Genomic DNA, 13,055 nt, shown 5'->3' with positions numbered 1-13,055 from the left:
GTAAAAGTGTGACTTTTTTTAAACGCTCACATCTAACATAAAATGATCATATATAGTCTATTTGAAACCTTAAAACAAGAATAATCGTCTAAAATAAAAATTTGAGACGAAAAAGACCGTTTGAAATGAGTATTTCGCCAAAAATTATCCGTCATTGCTCCCCGACACTCGACAGTCATCCAAATCAAGTCATACGTTATTACGTTAATCCCTTTTTCTCCGCAAAATAAAATTCCAACATCAAAACCCCCGACTAATTTCATCATCATCATCATCATCATCATCAACTATCAATCTATCATCCATGGAAGAAGAAGAAGAAAATCAATCAACAACAACAAGAACACCACCATCTTCATCCACCATGGATAAAGAAACGACGGTGTTATCAAATCTAGCCGCTAATCATCTCTTTCTAACCCAATTCGAGGCATTTCGTGCTACCATTTTCACTCTTCGTCGCAATAACCCTGACCTCGCACTTTCTCTTCTTCAAACCATTGTCGTCCATGGCGGAAACCTCGGTCCAAACCTCCTGTTTTCCCCAAATTGCCCCTCCCCTGCTCTACTTACTTGGCTTTCTTCAATTGAGCTCTTTCAGTTTGATAATCCCACTTCTATTTGGAGCAATTCCGTTAGTCTTGAGTTGATTCGGGTTCGGGTTGAGTTCTTGTTGTATGTTCAGATGGCGATTACTAGGGTTTGGGATTGGATTAAGCGGAGTTTGGTTGAAATTGGGGTTGTTTTTGAGGATATTGAAACTGGGTTTGAGGAGAATATTGTGGGTTTTGAGAATGAGGCTGAGTTGAGGGAGTTTAAGGATGGAATTAGGGTTTTGGATGGGGTTATGGAGGTGGGATTGAGGAGATTGAAGGATGATTTGATTGTTAGTATGGAGGGGATAGACAATGGGGATGAGATTGTTGTCAAGGATGCGGATTTCGCGGTTTTGAGGAAGGTTATTTTAATGAATGCCGATATTTTTGATGCAATTTGTGATAATGTGGATAGACAGGTAGGAACTGAGTCGGGCGGCGTTGACGGTGGTGGGGAGAGTGGTTCAGGTTCGGGTTTGGCTATAACTGTGACTACACAAGGGAGGTCAGGGAGGGTATCGAGTGAGGATGATCATGAGGTTTTGAAATCGCTTCAGAAGTATGTTCAGGAAGTGCATTTAGAGGAAATCAAAGAGTGTGTGAAAAATGAGGATGTTGATGGAGCTATTTCACATATTAGATATTTGCATTTGGGTTATGGAGTTGCTGAGGATGAGTACCGGTATTGTAGCGTGCTTTAAACTTTTTTGTGTGCTATGTACTTGTTTCTGCTATTTTTGTTTGTTGTCGGCGACATGGCTTCAAGTTAGAAAAACATTACGGAGTATTTATTTATTGCTGCTTTCATAATCACTATGCATGGCCACACATTCACTGTATCCAAGGGAGTTTGGTTGCGTTAATTTATGAACATGTTCTCAGCCCTTAGTGACAGAGAACCATGTAGGACTATTGTTACGCTATAGAATTATTCCTTCTGTCTATGGGGAATGATGCGTTCACATAGAAACAATATGCTGTTTTTCACTTCAGTAGTTTGTTTTGATTCTACGAGCCACTTCTCTATCCAATTACTTATTTTCTCAGATAATACGAGTATTGTTTTGTGAAGGACTGAAGGACCTATAAGATTGTTTCTTATTGGGGATTCCGAGAATCATCGAACTGAGGGGCTGGGTGCTTCTCACATCTAAGGTTCCTTTTATATGAGAGATAATATTAGCGTAGTTTTGAACTATGTTGCTTGGACCCTTCATTTTACCTCACGTACCCGTGTCGGATACTCAACACTCGGATATGGGTAGGACACTTGGACACTTCATTTTAGACCAAAAACATGATAAAGGTTTGTCCTGCGTTACTGGTGATATGGAATTTTGAGATCTCTATCATTTTAGCTTGGTACAGTTCCTAGATATGATGATGTCATGATGATGACAAAGTGTTTTTTTGTGTGTTGTTCAAATATCAGAGACCTGTTCTTGTATGTTCCTCTTGTTTGATTATGTAAAGCTGTTTTATTATTGTTATTGAAATAAATCATTTTTCTTTGATGTTTCTCTTAGAATGGTTTTTCTGGACTTCCTCAAAAAGGTTTTGTCAGGGAAAGATGAACTAGTGGATGCTTGGCAACCCACAAGGGATAAATTACTGTATATTTACCAGGAAGCTCTATCCTCAGCGTGCTCACATCTTGTTCAAATTCTTCAGGTTATAAGTTGCTTTATCACTTGTGGGTTGACAATTATTCTTTTTACTAATCATTACTGAACATTTTCATGTTGGCATAATATTGTATCCCCTGAAACTTTTGTTAATGTTGACAAGATGACATTCTGATGTGTACTGGATACTGATTAATGTGTCGTCAATTACTTTTTCGTTTGTATGAAGTGAAGTGTTTTAATATTGCATGCCATGTCTGTGCTTCACATCAGGTCGGATTCAGTTGCTGGTCAATTTTTCGGTTATTACATTTTGACTGCACAACATCAAATTTTCGTTGTTAGATTTTCCATTGAAATCTAAATGCATATATCAATGGCAACTTTGAATCTACTGTACTGTTGATTCATGCTCTCTTTTCTGATGTATTCATCTAGGTCGTTGAGCGTAATTAATTGTTATCCGCTGAGCATTCATCGATGTAGGAAATAGATGAATGACTTTACTATTCTTCGTACTTTCAGGCTGTTCAAGATCAGCTCCTTGTGGAAGAAATGAAAATGTTCAGTTCCTCTGACAACCAAATTCTGCCCCCCCTTAAGCACCTTCAGTATCAGATGCAAAAGAAGAGGCTTGGTGATACTAATGATGACAATTCCTTCTCTTTGAATACGATGATATCTGCTTGCATGAGAGATATGTATCACTACACACGTGTTGCTGGATTACACTTTTTTGAGTGTATTATGGACACAGCTCTTTCTGCTGTCAAGAATGAGCTGTTGGAAGAAGCGAGCTCTGTAAGCCCATCATTTCAACTTATATGAATGGCTCTTTTAATGTCGGAATAAAATGGACTGTTTGACAGTTGTAGGCTTGGGCTAAGGCCTTGCCAGATTGTGAAGCTTTGCACTTCTTTTTCAAAAAAAAAAAAAAAAGAAATAATAATTGATTGAATTTTCTGCCTGCTTATTTGCCAGGTAGTCTTGTTGTTTCCCAGGCTTCAACCTTTGGTTGGTGTCATGGGGTGGGATTTGTTGGCCAATAAGACAGCTGCTCGAAGGAAATTGATGCAATTACTGTGGACAAGCAAGTCAAAATTATATAGGCTTGAGGAGTCATATCTTTATGAAAATGAATCAGATGAGGTACTGCTTCTTTTTTTTCCGGGTTGTCACGATCAATGTTTAAATTAGCATATCTTTGTTGTAGTTAACAACTACGTTGCTTTGACCCTTCACTTCTAACTTTCTATGACTAAACCTGCGCCCCACGCGGCAGTCAAGGATATTGTTATGGAATCCGTACCGCCCTTACTATTTGTTCCATGAAAAGCCTAAAAAGGAGGCATGCACGACAAAAGTAGATACAAAGACTTTCTGTGAAGCATTTTGTATGATATACTCCCTTTGTCAACTAATAGAGTTTCGACTTGCGTGGGCACAAGAATTAAGATACCAAGTAAACATTGGGTTGTAAATGAAAGGTGAGGAAAGATACGGGGTCATAAATCACAGTGACAACAAATAACAGATCAAAGAGGAAAGATTCCTACTAGGAACTTCTCATGTGGACGCCTAAAAAGGAAAGTAGGAACTTTATTAGTGGCGGACGGAGTTTTATTTAATTATTTCAAGCCTTATTTCTCAAAAATATTTCTGTTTCACTTAAAAAAAACTTTGAATTTGTCACATTATGAACAGGGCCGTCTTTGGGCCTGTGCGGCCCGTGCGGCTGCACAGGGCCCCAAAAATTTGGGCTTCGAAACCTAGTTTGTCTAAGATAAATATATGTTGCACATGAGATAAACAATGAAAGGTGCTGGTGTTGTGGTATGAACTTTACCTTTTATTCACAAGGTCACAGGTTCAATACCTTGTAGCGACCTTTTTTTAATTTTTTTTGGGCTCACATTCATATACCCATTTCTTTTATCGGTCAAATTTTCTTAAAAATTGAATATGATAAATGTAAAATGTTTTAGTAAGTAAACACTTAGAAAGACCCAAAAAATTTGGGAAATCACCTTGAGTTTGGCCCACGAAATAAAGCGATTTTGTGTTCTTACTTGTGTACAATTCAATTTATTATTGTTTAGTATCTTAACTACGGAGTATATAACAAAATTTAGTATTAATAACATGTTGAAATTTTGAGTTAGGTCCTTTTAGTTATATTTAGGATTGCGTCGGTTGAAATTTGGATTAATAGAATTTTTTTTTTAAAAAAACATTAATATATTACGTGGGGCCTCATTTTTTAATTTTGCACAGGGCCCCCGAAACCACCAAGACGGCCCTGATTATGAATATATTAATGTTTTGTAGACACCCTCACACCAGTATTCTCATTTTAAGACAGTCATCGTGTCTAGAAAATTAAGTCATGTATGTCTGATGCTTCAATATGTACCCATGTTTGACTCCCATACCCGAGTTTGCGAAATATAGATTTATGCCTTTTCTAGCAAGTTATTGATCTTTTATGCCGTTTTTTTCACAGGTATCTTGCGTGGAATATCTTTGTGATACCTTGTGTTATCGGCTTGACCTAGCTTCTTTTGTTGCTTGTGTCAATTCTGGTCAACCTTGGGATATTATGTGCTCCTTGTCACTATCTGGGCATGGATATGAGGACTTCCAAGCTCGGACTACTCATTTGGATCCTTTTGTGGAAAATTTTATCCTGGAGAGACTATCTTTGCAGAGCCCCTTACGGGTAGGATTTCTCTTTAATCTATATATGAATGTTTGGTGTTTGTAGGCAAAACAATTTTACTCTTACTTTGAGGAAGTTCCAGAGTTTAGTGCGCTGTTCTTGTTTTCAAATGGTCTGAAAGTCACCTTTTATTATTCTCTGTCCGTAATCCTGTAATATACTTAATGGCCATGACTCTAAAATTTCAATTTATTACGTAATTAAGTGACTCAGTTGTGGCTGGGTGTGAATTGGTGTGAGAGAAATATCGATGCTTAATTAAGGAAGGCTTTTTGAAGTAGTACAATTTAACATCTTATTTGCAAGGTCCAATTTTTATTTTTATTTTTGTGTTCTGGTATTGATTATATATCCTTCCTTTTTTTTTTTTTTTTTTTTGTGTTGTTGTTGTTGTTATTAAATGGAACTTAGGGGTCGTTCGGTTCAAAGTATCGGAATGGATTGTGATACTATAGAGGTATGGAGTTAGAACCCCATATTTGCTCACACGTGTTTGGTTCGACCTTGGAATGGATTGAGTATAGTAATAGAGTGGAATGGATTTTGAAACTTGGGTGTATAGATGGGTATGGGATTACAAGGGGTTGGAATGGAGTTAGAATCCATTGGGTATCGAACTCCATTCCAAAACCCTCAAACCAAACACTAGAATGGATTGAATCCATTCCAAAAGCTCCAACCAAACACCCCCTTAGATTATAAGTACAGACAAAATTACCTATTTTAGAAGGAAACTTTGTCCCCTTACCATGCATCTTTTTTAAATCCTTGAGTTTACATGCATGTTGGCCGAGCAAGTGCAGAGTGTTTTGTTGCAATTTTCTCAAGTCTCTTCTGAATGGTTGTTAAGTAATAACTAGTCCTCCGTACGATAAAATAGGGTCTTAATTTTCTTAAGAAAGGTTTTCTTTATAGGGTTGGACGCGTCAGTATTTGCCTCTGCCCTTCGTCGTGTTGGAGGATATCCTGTCCACTTGTATTATATGTGCAATTACCTATTTTGTATTTGATATAGGATAAAAACATGCGTATAAATAGTTGCATACTGTTTCCTCTATTTTTTTCAACATGACATTTCTACCACTTTTAAGAAAAGTGGATCGTTGACAAACTACCCGTCTTACTCTCACCCTCAGTTTCCCTCTCCTAGTCTCCTGGTATCTCCTCTCACCAGCCCCACTTTCCCCTTCCCATACTCGTCATACCACCACCAAAAACCCCAACACCAACCTTAACCACCACCACTCTTAACCATCTCCAAACACCACCGTTCACCACTTCTACCCATGGTATTTTTTTTTAAGTATTTGAGGTTGAGGGTGGGGAATGTGCTTGTAGTGTTTGCTTAGCTTTCTAAAGTAGGGTAGTTAAAATCTAATCAGCATTTAAGTAGGATTTTTTATATTTTGTAGCTGTGATGAAGTTTGATCAATTGATCTCCAGGTGTTATTTGATGTAGTCCCAACCATCAAATTTGAAGATGCTATTAGATTGATAAGCATGCAGCCAACCAATTCCCCTACAGGAGAATGGAAAAGGTTTGATACTATCACTTCCGACGTTGATTTTAGAAGTTCATTATTTACTCAGTTAATACTCCCTCAATTCTGTGTCGTTTGCGTTTTCCTTTTAGAGAAATTCTCTGTGGTGGTTTACCATTTCTAATGTAGTAACTTTTAAGCAACTAAGTCGCTATAATACCCTTAGTACACCCCTACCCTAAATCCATCCCACACCACCACTTTCACCAGCTTTCCTCTCTCCCTGAACCCATCCCTCACCACCACATTCACCACAATCCATGGGTAAGCACTCCTTGTCAGCACTGATCTCCATCTCTTATTGGCGCCGATCTCGACCACTTACTGACGTCGACCTCCAAAACTTGTCAGCGCTGACCTCTACTACTTGTCAGCGCTGACTTTGTCCAGTAACCAACGACGCACCCTCAGCCAACTCCCATTGGCCCACTCTACTCTGATCATCGGCACCATTTATCCACTACCACCTTTCGTACCTTCCGTTAGAAAATGGTGGTTGTGGTCATTCCTCCCTCCTTAGTCCTCCCCCTTCGCTGTCGTTGTCCCTCTCTCAGCTCTCATTCTTAAACAATGTCGACCTGACCCAAGTTCAGATCTTTTCACCGTTCCTCTCTCCTCCCTCATCATCGACCTTCATCACTTACATCTTCAACTTCATTAAGCCCAGATCAGGGGGTTTCGACATGCGGTGATGGGATAGGGATGTGAACAGTGTTGAGTTGGGGGTGCTAATTGTGGTGGTGAGGTTGGATGTGCTATTGATGTTGATAAGGTGTGGGCAAACGGTGGTTTTGGTTGATGGTGGTGGTGGTGGTGGTTCTAATGGTGGTGAGGTGGTATGGTGGTGGTGAGAATGGTGTAATGTTATGAGGTTATGGTGGGGCTGAATGGCGGTGAAGGGAGGATGAGATGGAGGAGTAGCAGTTGGGGTGAAAAAACTGAGTTGTAAGAGTGTTGGGACTAGGGAGGGCGAATTTCATTAGGGTAAAATTGTACAGTTATCCTTCCTTTCCAAGGTTTTTACGCATTCCTAGAATCTTATGCAAAGGAAAACATAAACAATCAGACGGAATGGATGGAGTATTTCTGTAGCACAATAGCAAATGCAAATGGCGCCTCTAATAAAAGAAACTGTTTATAACGGGGAACATTGTCACTTTTCCCTTCCCTGCAATCCCTTATATACTGTGGCACAATACTGGGCATGTGTGCACTGTGTGCTAGAAAAGTAGGGTCGTGCGATCAGGTGTAGAAAGATTGACTTGATGGACAGTACCACTTTTAGGCTTCATGTTGAGTTCTTGTTCTAGGTGGTGCTCCATTGCATAAGGTCTTGATAATGATTCAAGGAGAACATCTTATGGTCAAGACTCAAGAGATGTAGAGAGCTCTTGAGATAGCCACCTTAAAACATCCACTTGCCAATTATGTTATAATTATCCGTGGAATGGTATGGGAAAATCTACATCGAGGGATATTAAAGGGAATAAGCCTTATTCAAAGCCTTATGTCCGGTTGTCTTGTTTTGTAACATCAAACCAGTCTGCTCCTGCTACATTAATGATTTTTGTAGATAGTGATGATACCTCATTGCCTTGTATAGTGTATTTGTCGCAGAAGGTAAAGTGATGATTCCTCCAGAGATTAATATATGCTTCATAGTTCCTGTCCTGGCTTCATGATAAATCCAAAGCCATTTCCAGAGCCTGAATGATTTCTGGACAGAATAGTTCAAATTCAGAGCAGCATATGCTCTGACATTTTACCCACTATCTTTTTTCTGCTGCTCTCATATTATCCTTTCAACTTCTCAATGAAGCCTTATTATAATCTTCGTAATGAAGCCTTCATGAAAGCTCTAAAGAATCCTATTCGCAAAAGTGATGCTGGGAGAGCAGTATCCTTGAAAGAGCAATCTTTTTCTGAAGAGATTGCTTTCCAACACTTTTAGCTAATATGGATCCTGTGCAGTAGACACGAAACAAATGACTTCGCTTGTACAGCAGCACCATGTTGAACCATAAACTAAGAAAGTGGGAAAACTTTGGACCCGCTACAACGACCCCCTTATCCTTACATAGGTGTTAGTCTTCAAAGTAGTTGGGTATTGTTGTATGAAGCTAATGTTTTCAGAATTCTGCAACTTCTTTTTGTTTGTGTAGATTTTAGATTTGTGGATGTTGAGTTTATTATTAATATATTTTGTGTTTAAAATTTCTCGATAGGATGCAAGATGCTGAACTTATTCACATGCGCTATGCTCTTGACTGTGCTGTCATGGCACTGGCAACAATGGAAAAGAGTCGGAACGATCCTCAAAGATACTATCCTCAGTTAGCGTTGAACTTCTTGAAAAATTTGAAGAGCCATCTTGAGGCAGTCACTGATTTGTCACGGAAGGTAATGCGCTTATGGGTTCAATACTTAATTTTTCCAATCCCTTCATCATTGTTGCTCGTACTTTTATGAACTACCAAATTCCAGTGACTATTTTGCAAATGGTGCAGATATTTCTGGTGAACATTATAATTTCACTCCTACATGTGGACAGTATCACAGTTGATTTTGAACATTGTGGCTTAGAAGGAAGCATCTATGAGCTATCTCAGACTAGCCTACAACAGAATGATGATTTTGAAGAGGATGGGAACAAAATGGTTGTTTCTTTTGTGGAATCTCTACTCGATATGTTAAGTTGCAACTTACCTTCCAAGCAGGCATGGGAGGCTACTGATGTTAACCAGGAAAAACAGGCGTTAGAGTGGCGAATCTCTAATGCTAGGAGCTTCATCGATGATTGGCAGTGGCGTTTATCAGTATTGCAAAAATTATTGCCCTTACCCGAGTTGAAATGGGGATGGAAGGAGGCATTGGCAGTACTACGTGCAGCACCCTCAAAACTACTCAACCTGTAAGATTAGCTGAGCTTTTAGATAATTTTCATCTTGGGTCATTCGGAAACAGCCTCTTGTGTTGCTAACCACAAGGGTAGGGCTGCGTACATAAATTATGATAGGCAGAATATGTATTCCTGCAGCGAGAAAATTCAATGATATCAAATGAACAATGTAAAACTAAACTCTGAAATTGGAAATACTTGTCTGCAGTCGGTTTTCCCGAGGGGCCTGCTGCTGTTACAGATTCAAGTTGACAGGTGGTCTTTGTAACCAAGGTGTTATCTTCACTTACCAATGTCATTTTCTTCATTGACCACAACCACTCGCCTATGAATCACACCTTCGTTCTGTTTCACCATACCCCGTTCCAGGTCTGCCATTGTGAGTTCAGTCACATTTTCGCAGTCTTAAGTCTATTCTGATATTAGACATAGGAATGTATGATACCGATATTTTCCCAACATTACTTTTAGGTTACGACATGTGTATTTTATCACTCTGAGAGGTAGATTATATATGAAAACGATTTCACAAAATCCGTTTTGTATAGGATGGGAGGGAGGGAGGGAGGGAGGAGGCATTTTTCTTTTTAATAGGAAACCCAGAAATGCAATATATTGACTAGAGGAAGGGAAAGCTTTTTTGTAGCAAAAAATGAAACAACAACATCCATTTTATGAAGGATGGAGAGAAGAAAGGTAAGCTATTTGTTTAGGAAAATGAGAAAACGAAATTTATTGTCATATTTATTTAAATCTAAACTCTTCACATAGGTATGATTTAAGGTCAAAAAATGTCGCAGGTCTTGCAGCGACCCTTTTTGGGCATTTTTCGTGGATTTTAACGGCGAATTTCTCTATTGTAGGTAGTTCAGTCAATTAAACCAAATAAAGAAGACAATCAGCGATTCGGCCATAAAGAAGGGAGAGATGTACTCGAGTCTAAGTACTTATCGAACCAAACAGCCTTCACGCTAACCAAAACCGCCCTCGTCCCTTTCTCCATTCTGCATTCTTCCCTATTTTGTAGCTTTAATGCACATTTATATGTTACATCTATGATTTAGGTTACTATGTGTGCATTTTATCTATCCTGAGAAAGTGAGAGGCAGATCGTAATTCTGTTATTATCCCACGTACCTTTGTGTTAGTGTGTTGCTTTGGTCGTATTTGCCAGTAAAATTTAACTTACCCCAGATTTGCAAGTGTCGAAACTTTACTTTGTCATAGTTAGTTGTCTAAATCTAGACACTATCTTGAAGTTTTGAACTTTATAATTTTGCAAATAATTTAGATATAAATTGAAAAGCTGTATCATTGATTTGCAGAATTTAATAAACCCTCTAACCCGGTCCGGTCATTTGTTGTCTTTTTCCATTTTGAGGTGTCTCAGTCAATTGTTGTCCTTTCAATTTTAGGATTGCATTTGATGAGCAATTTGATCTTTCACACTCAATTTGGTCCACTTGTCATCTTATAATTAGCCCCCTCCTCTTTCCTTCGTCTTTGTGCCAAAACCAAAGGACAACAATTGACCGGGACAGAGGGAGTAACTATTTGTGCATATTGTTAATGCCATTGTGAGTTCAGTCACATTTCCCCCATCTACTATTATTATTTTGTTCATTTGGTTTCGCTTGTGTTCACTTGAACAGAAACATGGTGGGACCGATGATCCGGAATTAAGGGTTAATCAACCAGGCGCATCAATATTTGGGTGGAAACGACACTGTCAAGACAACATGGGTGGCAATTGTGATAATGCAGAAACAAATTGGTAGTTATAGTTTGATGAACCTTCAGTTTAAAAACAGTTTTTAATTGCTAATACTTTCATGTTAATTTACCTGAATATCAGACAAGCTTAATTTGCATTGCATTAGATTCATTTTAAAATTATTTACATTGACCCTGAAGCGATAAGGCTTTACTTAAATTATTAGTTTATGTTCATGGTTTTGATTTAAGGTGAACTGAATATGCTTGCTCATATTTTAAATGAATTGTGCAGGAGGTCGCTGGTTGATTCCAGAGGAATAGCAAATAAAGTAAGAGATGCTACATGACTTCTCTTCATTAGTAAATATAGATTGTGGAGCAAAGAGCGTAGGGAAGGTGTGGTGGAACAAGGACTCGATACTGAAGAGATGCCATCAAACTCATCTGAGATTGATAATCATTCTGATTCTGGAACCCATTTTAGTCGAGCGCCAGTTACCTGTTCGGAAAATTCTGTACGCAGTGGTCATAAACGGGGCCCAATAAAACTTGCATATCTTCAACTTTCAGTCACACCACCATCTGCTAAAATTCCCAAATCTGGTTCGAGACCAGATTCCTTTTTACCTGGTTCATCATATGCCAAAGAAGTCGTCACTGAACAACATGAGACTATGACAGTACCTCTGATCAAGCACTAAGCTAAGTTTTATAGCCATCTTTTATGCTTTAACAACTTGAGTTATTAGCTTTTACGTCATCTATATGTTTGATAATGTTACTTTTGGTTGATTTGTTAGTGTAGTTTGTTACGATTATTCATGAAATATAAATGTGATCCAATACAATCTCTACCTTCCATTTTACACTGCTCAATTCTCATTCTACTTTACCTTCCATTCTTCACTTTTACGCCATCCATTCTTCACTTTTCATCTTGTTCCTCTTCCAAAATGAACATTGATCGATTATTGCCTCTTGAAATCAATGTATTCTGGGATTTTTGATTCACTTTTCTCTTTTGTTGCAAAAGGCTGGTTCTTTCTTTTTATTGTTGCTGCTCCTGGTTCCGCCTTTTACGGTGTCACATGCTAATGAACCCTGGCGATTTCTGAAATCCGACAATCGGATCCGAATGTGTTGCTTTTCTTAATCATATTTTGCAAAAACTTTTGTTAGACCTTTAGATGGTTGTTCTTTATTGATTGATAACATCTTCCTTTGATTGTTCAATTCAATTTGCAGCCAGACCAGCTACTGCACCAGTAGACCCTTAAATACCAAATACCATCAAATCATCAAAAGAAATTAAATAGACTCAAACGGAAAGGTGCTCACCTCAAACCATCATGCTTTTTTTCCCACAACTTAGCCCGATTTCCATACGAAGGTTAAAATGGATTTGAAGGGCTTGAACTTATAGCCCGATTTCCATTATCCTCAACAACTACAATTACACACACGAAACCCCAAGTATAAGAATAAACGGGAAAAAGCAAACGGAAATTAAAATTAACAAGTAAAATGTATAGCAGGTAAGAAATGATGGAGTAAATTAGGACTGAAAGTTATAAGAATTGTTTACTTTAGTAGCATATAACACTTCTACTTTTATTACGACTTGAGATTCTACTCTTTGTAGTATAGGTAGTGTGGAAGGTTAGATAGAATTTGTATCTCTTTATCTGCTCTATCTTTAGTACCCCTTCTAAGGAAACCAAAAAAACTCAACCTAACCATAGCTTAATTGTCTCTAAATTGGTTTGATGTATCTGACGTGTGTGTCCAAGTGTCAAACTTGTATTTTTTATGAAAAATCCTGATTCTGTTTTTGTTCAATGTTTTTTTGTTTAAAATAACGTGTCAAATTGTCATATTGATGTAGGAGTGTACTGTTGAGTGTTGGTCACACGTATTCTAACGGAAATTAAAATTAACAAGTAAATTGTGTAGCAGGTA

General features: G+C 38.2%; 1 protein-coding gene across 1 annotated transcript; it reads left to right on the top strand.

Moving 5' to 3' along the window:
* The first annotated feature begins 200 nt into the window (after nt 1-200).
* On the top strand, nt 201-9,756 carry LOC141595977 (uncharacterized). The gene is made up of 9 exons (XM_074415963.1): nt 201-1,278; nt 2,123-2,267; nt 2,747-3,022; nt 3,203-3,370; nt 4,725-4,940; nt 6,384-6,478; nt 8,707-8,881; nt 8,989-9,392; nt 9,589-9,756. The coding sequence occupies exons 1-9, from the start codon at nt 305-307 to the stop codon at nt 9,689-9,691; spliced, it is 2,556 nt and encodes an 851-aa protein (XP_074272064.1). The 5' UTR covers nt 201-304; the 3' UTR covers nt 9,692-9,756.
* Nucleotides 9,757-13,055: the final 3,299 nt, after the last annotated feature.

This window comes from Silene latifolia, chromosome 1, assembly GCF_048544455.1.
Source record: "Silene latifolia isolate original U9 population chromosome 1, ASM4854445v1, whole genome shotgun sequence".
NCBI lineage: Eukaryota > Viridiplantae > Streptophyta > Magnoliopsida > Caryophyllales > Caryophyllaceae > Silene > Silene latifolia.
The sequence above is the reverse complement of the archived record's forward strand: the minus strand, read 5'-3'. Positions and strand labels throughout refer to the sequence as shown.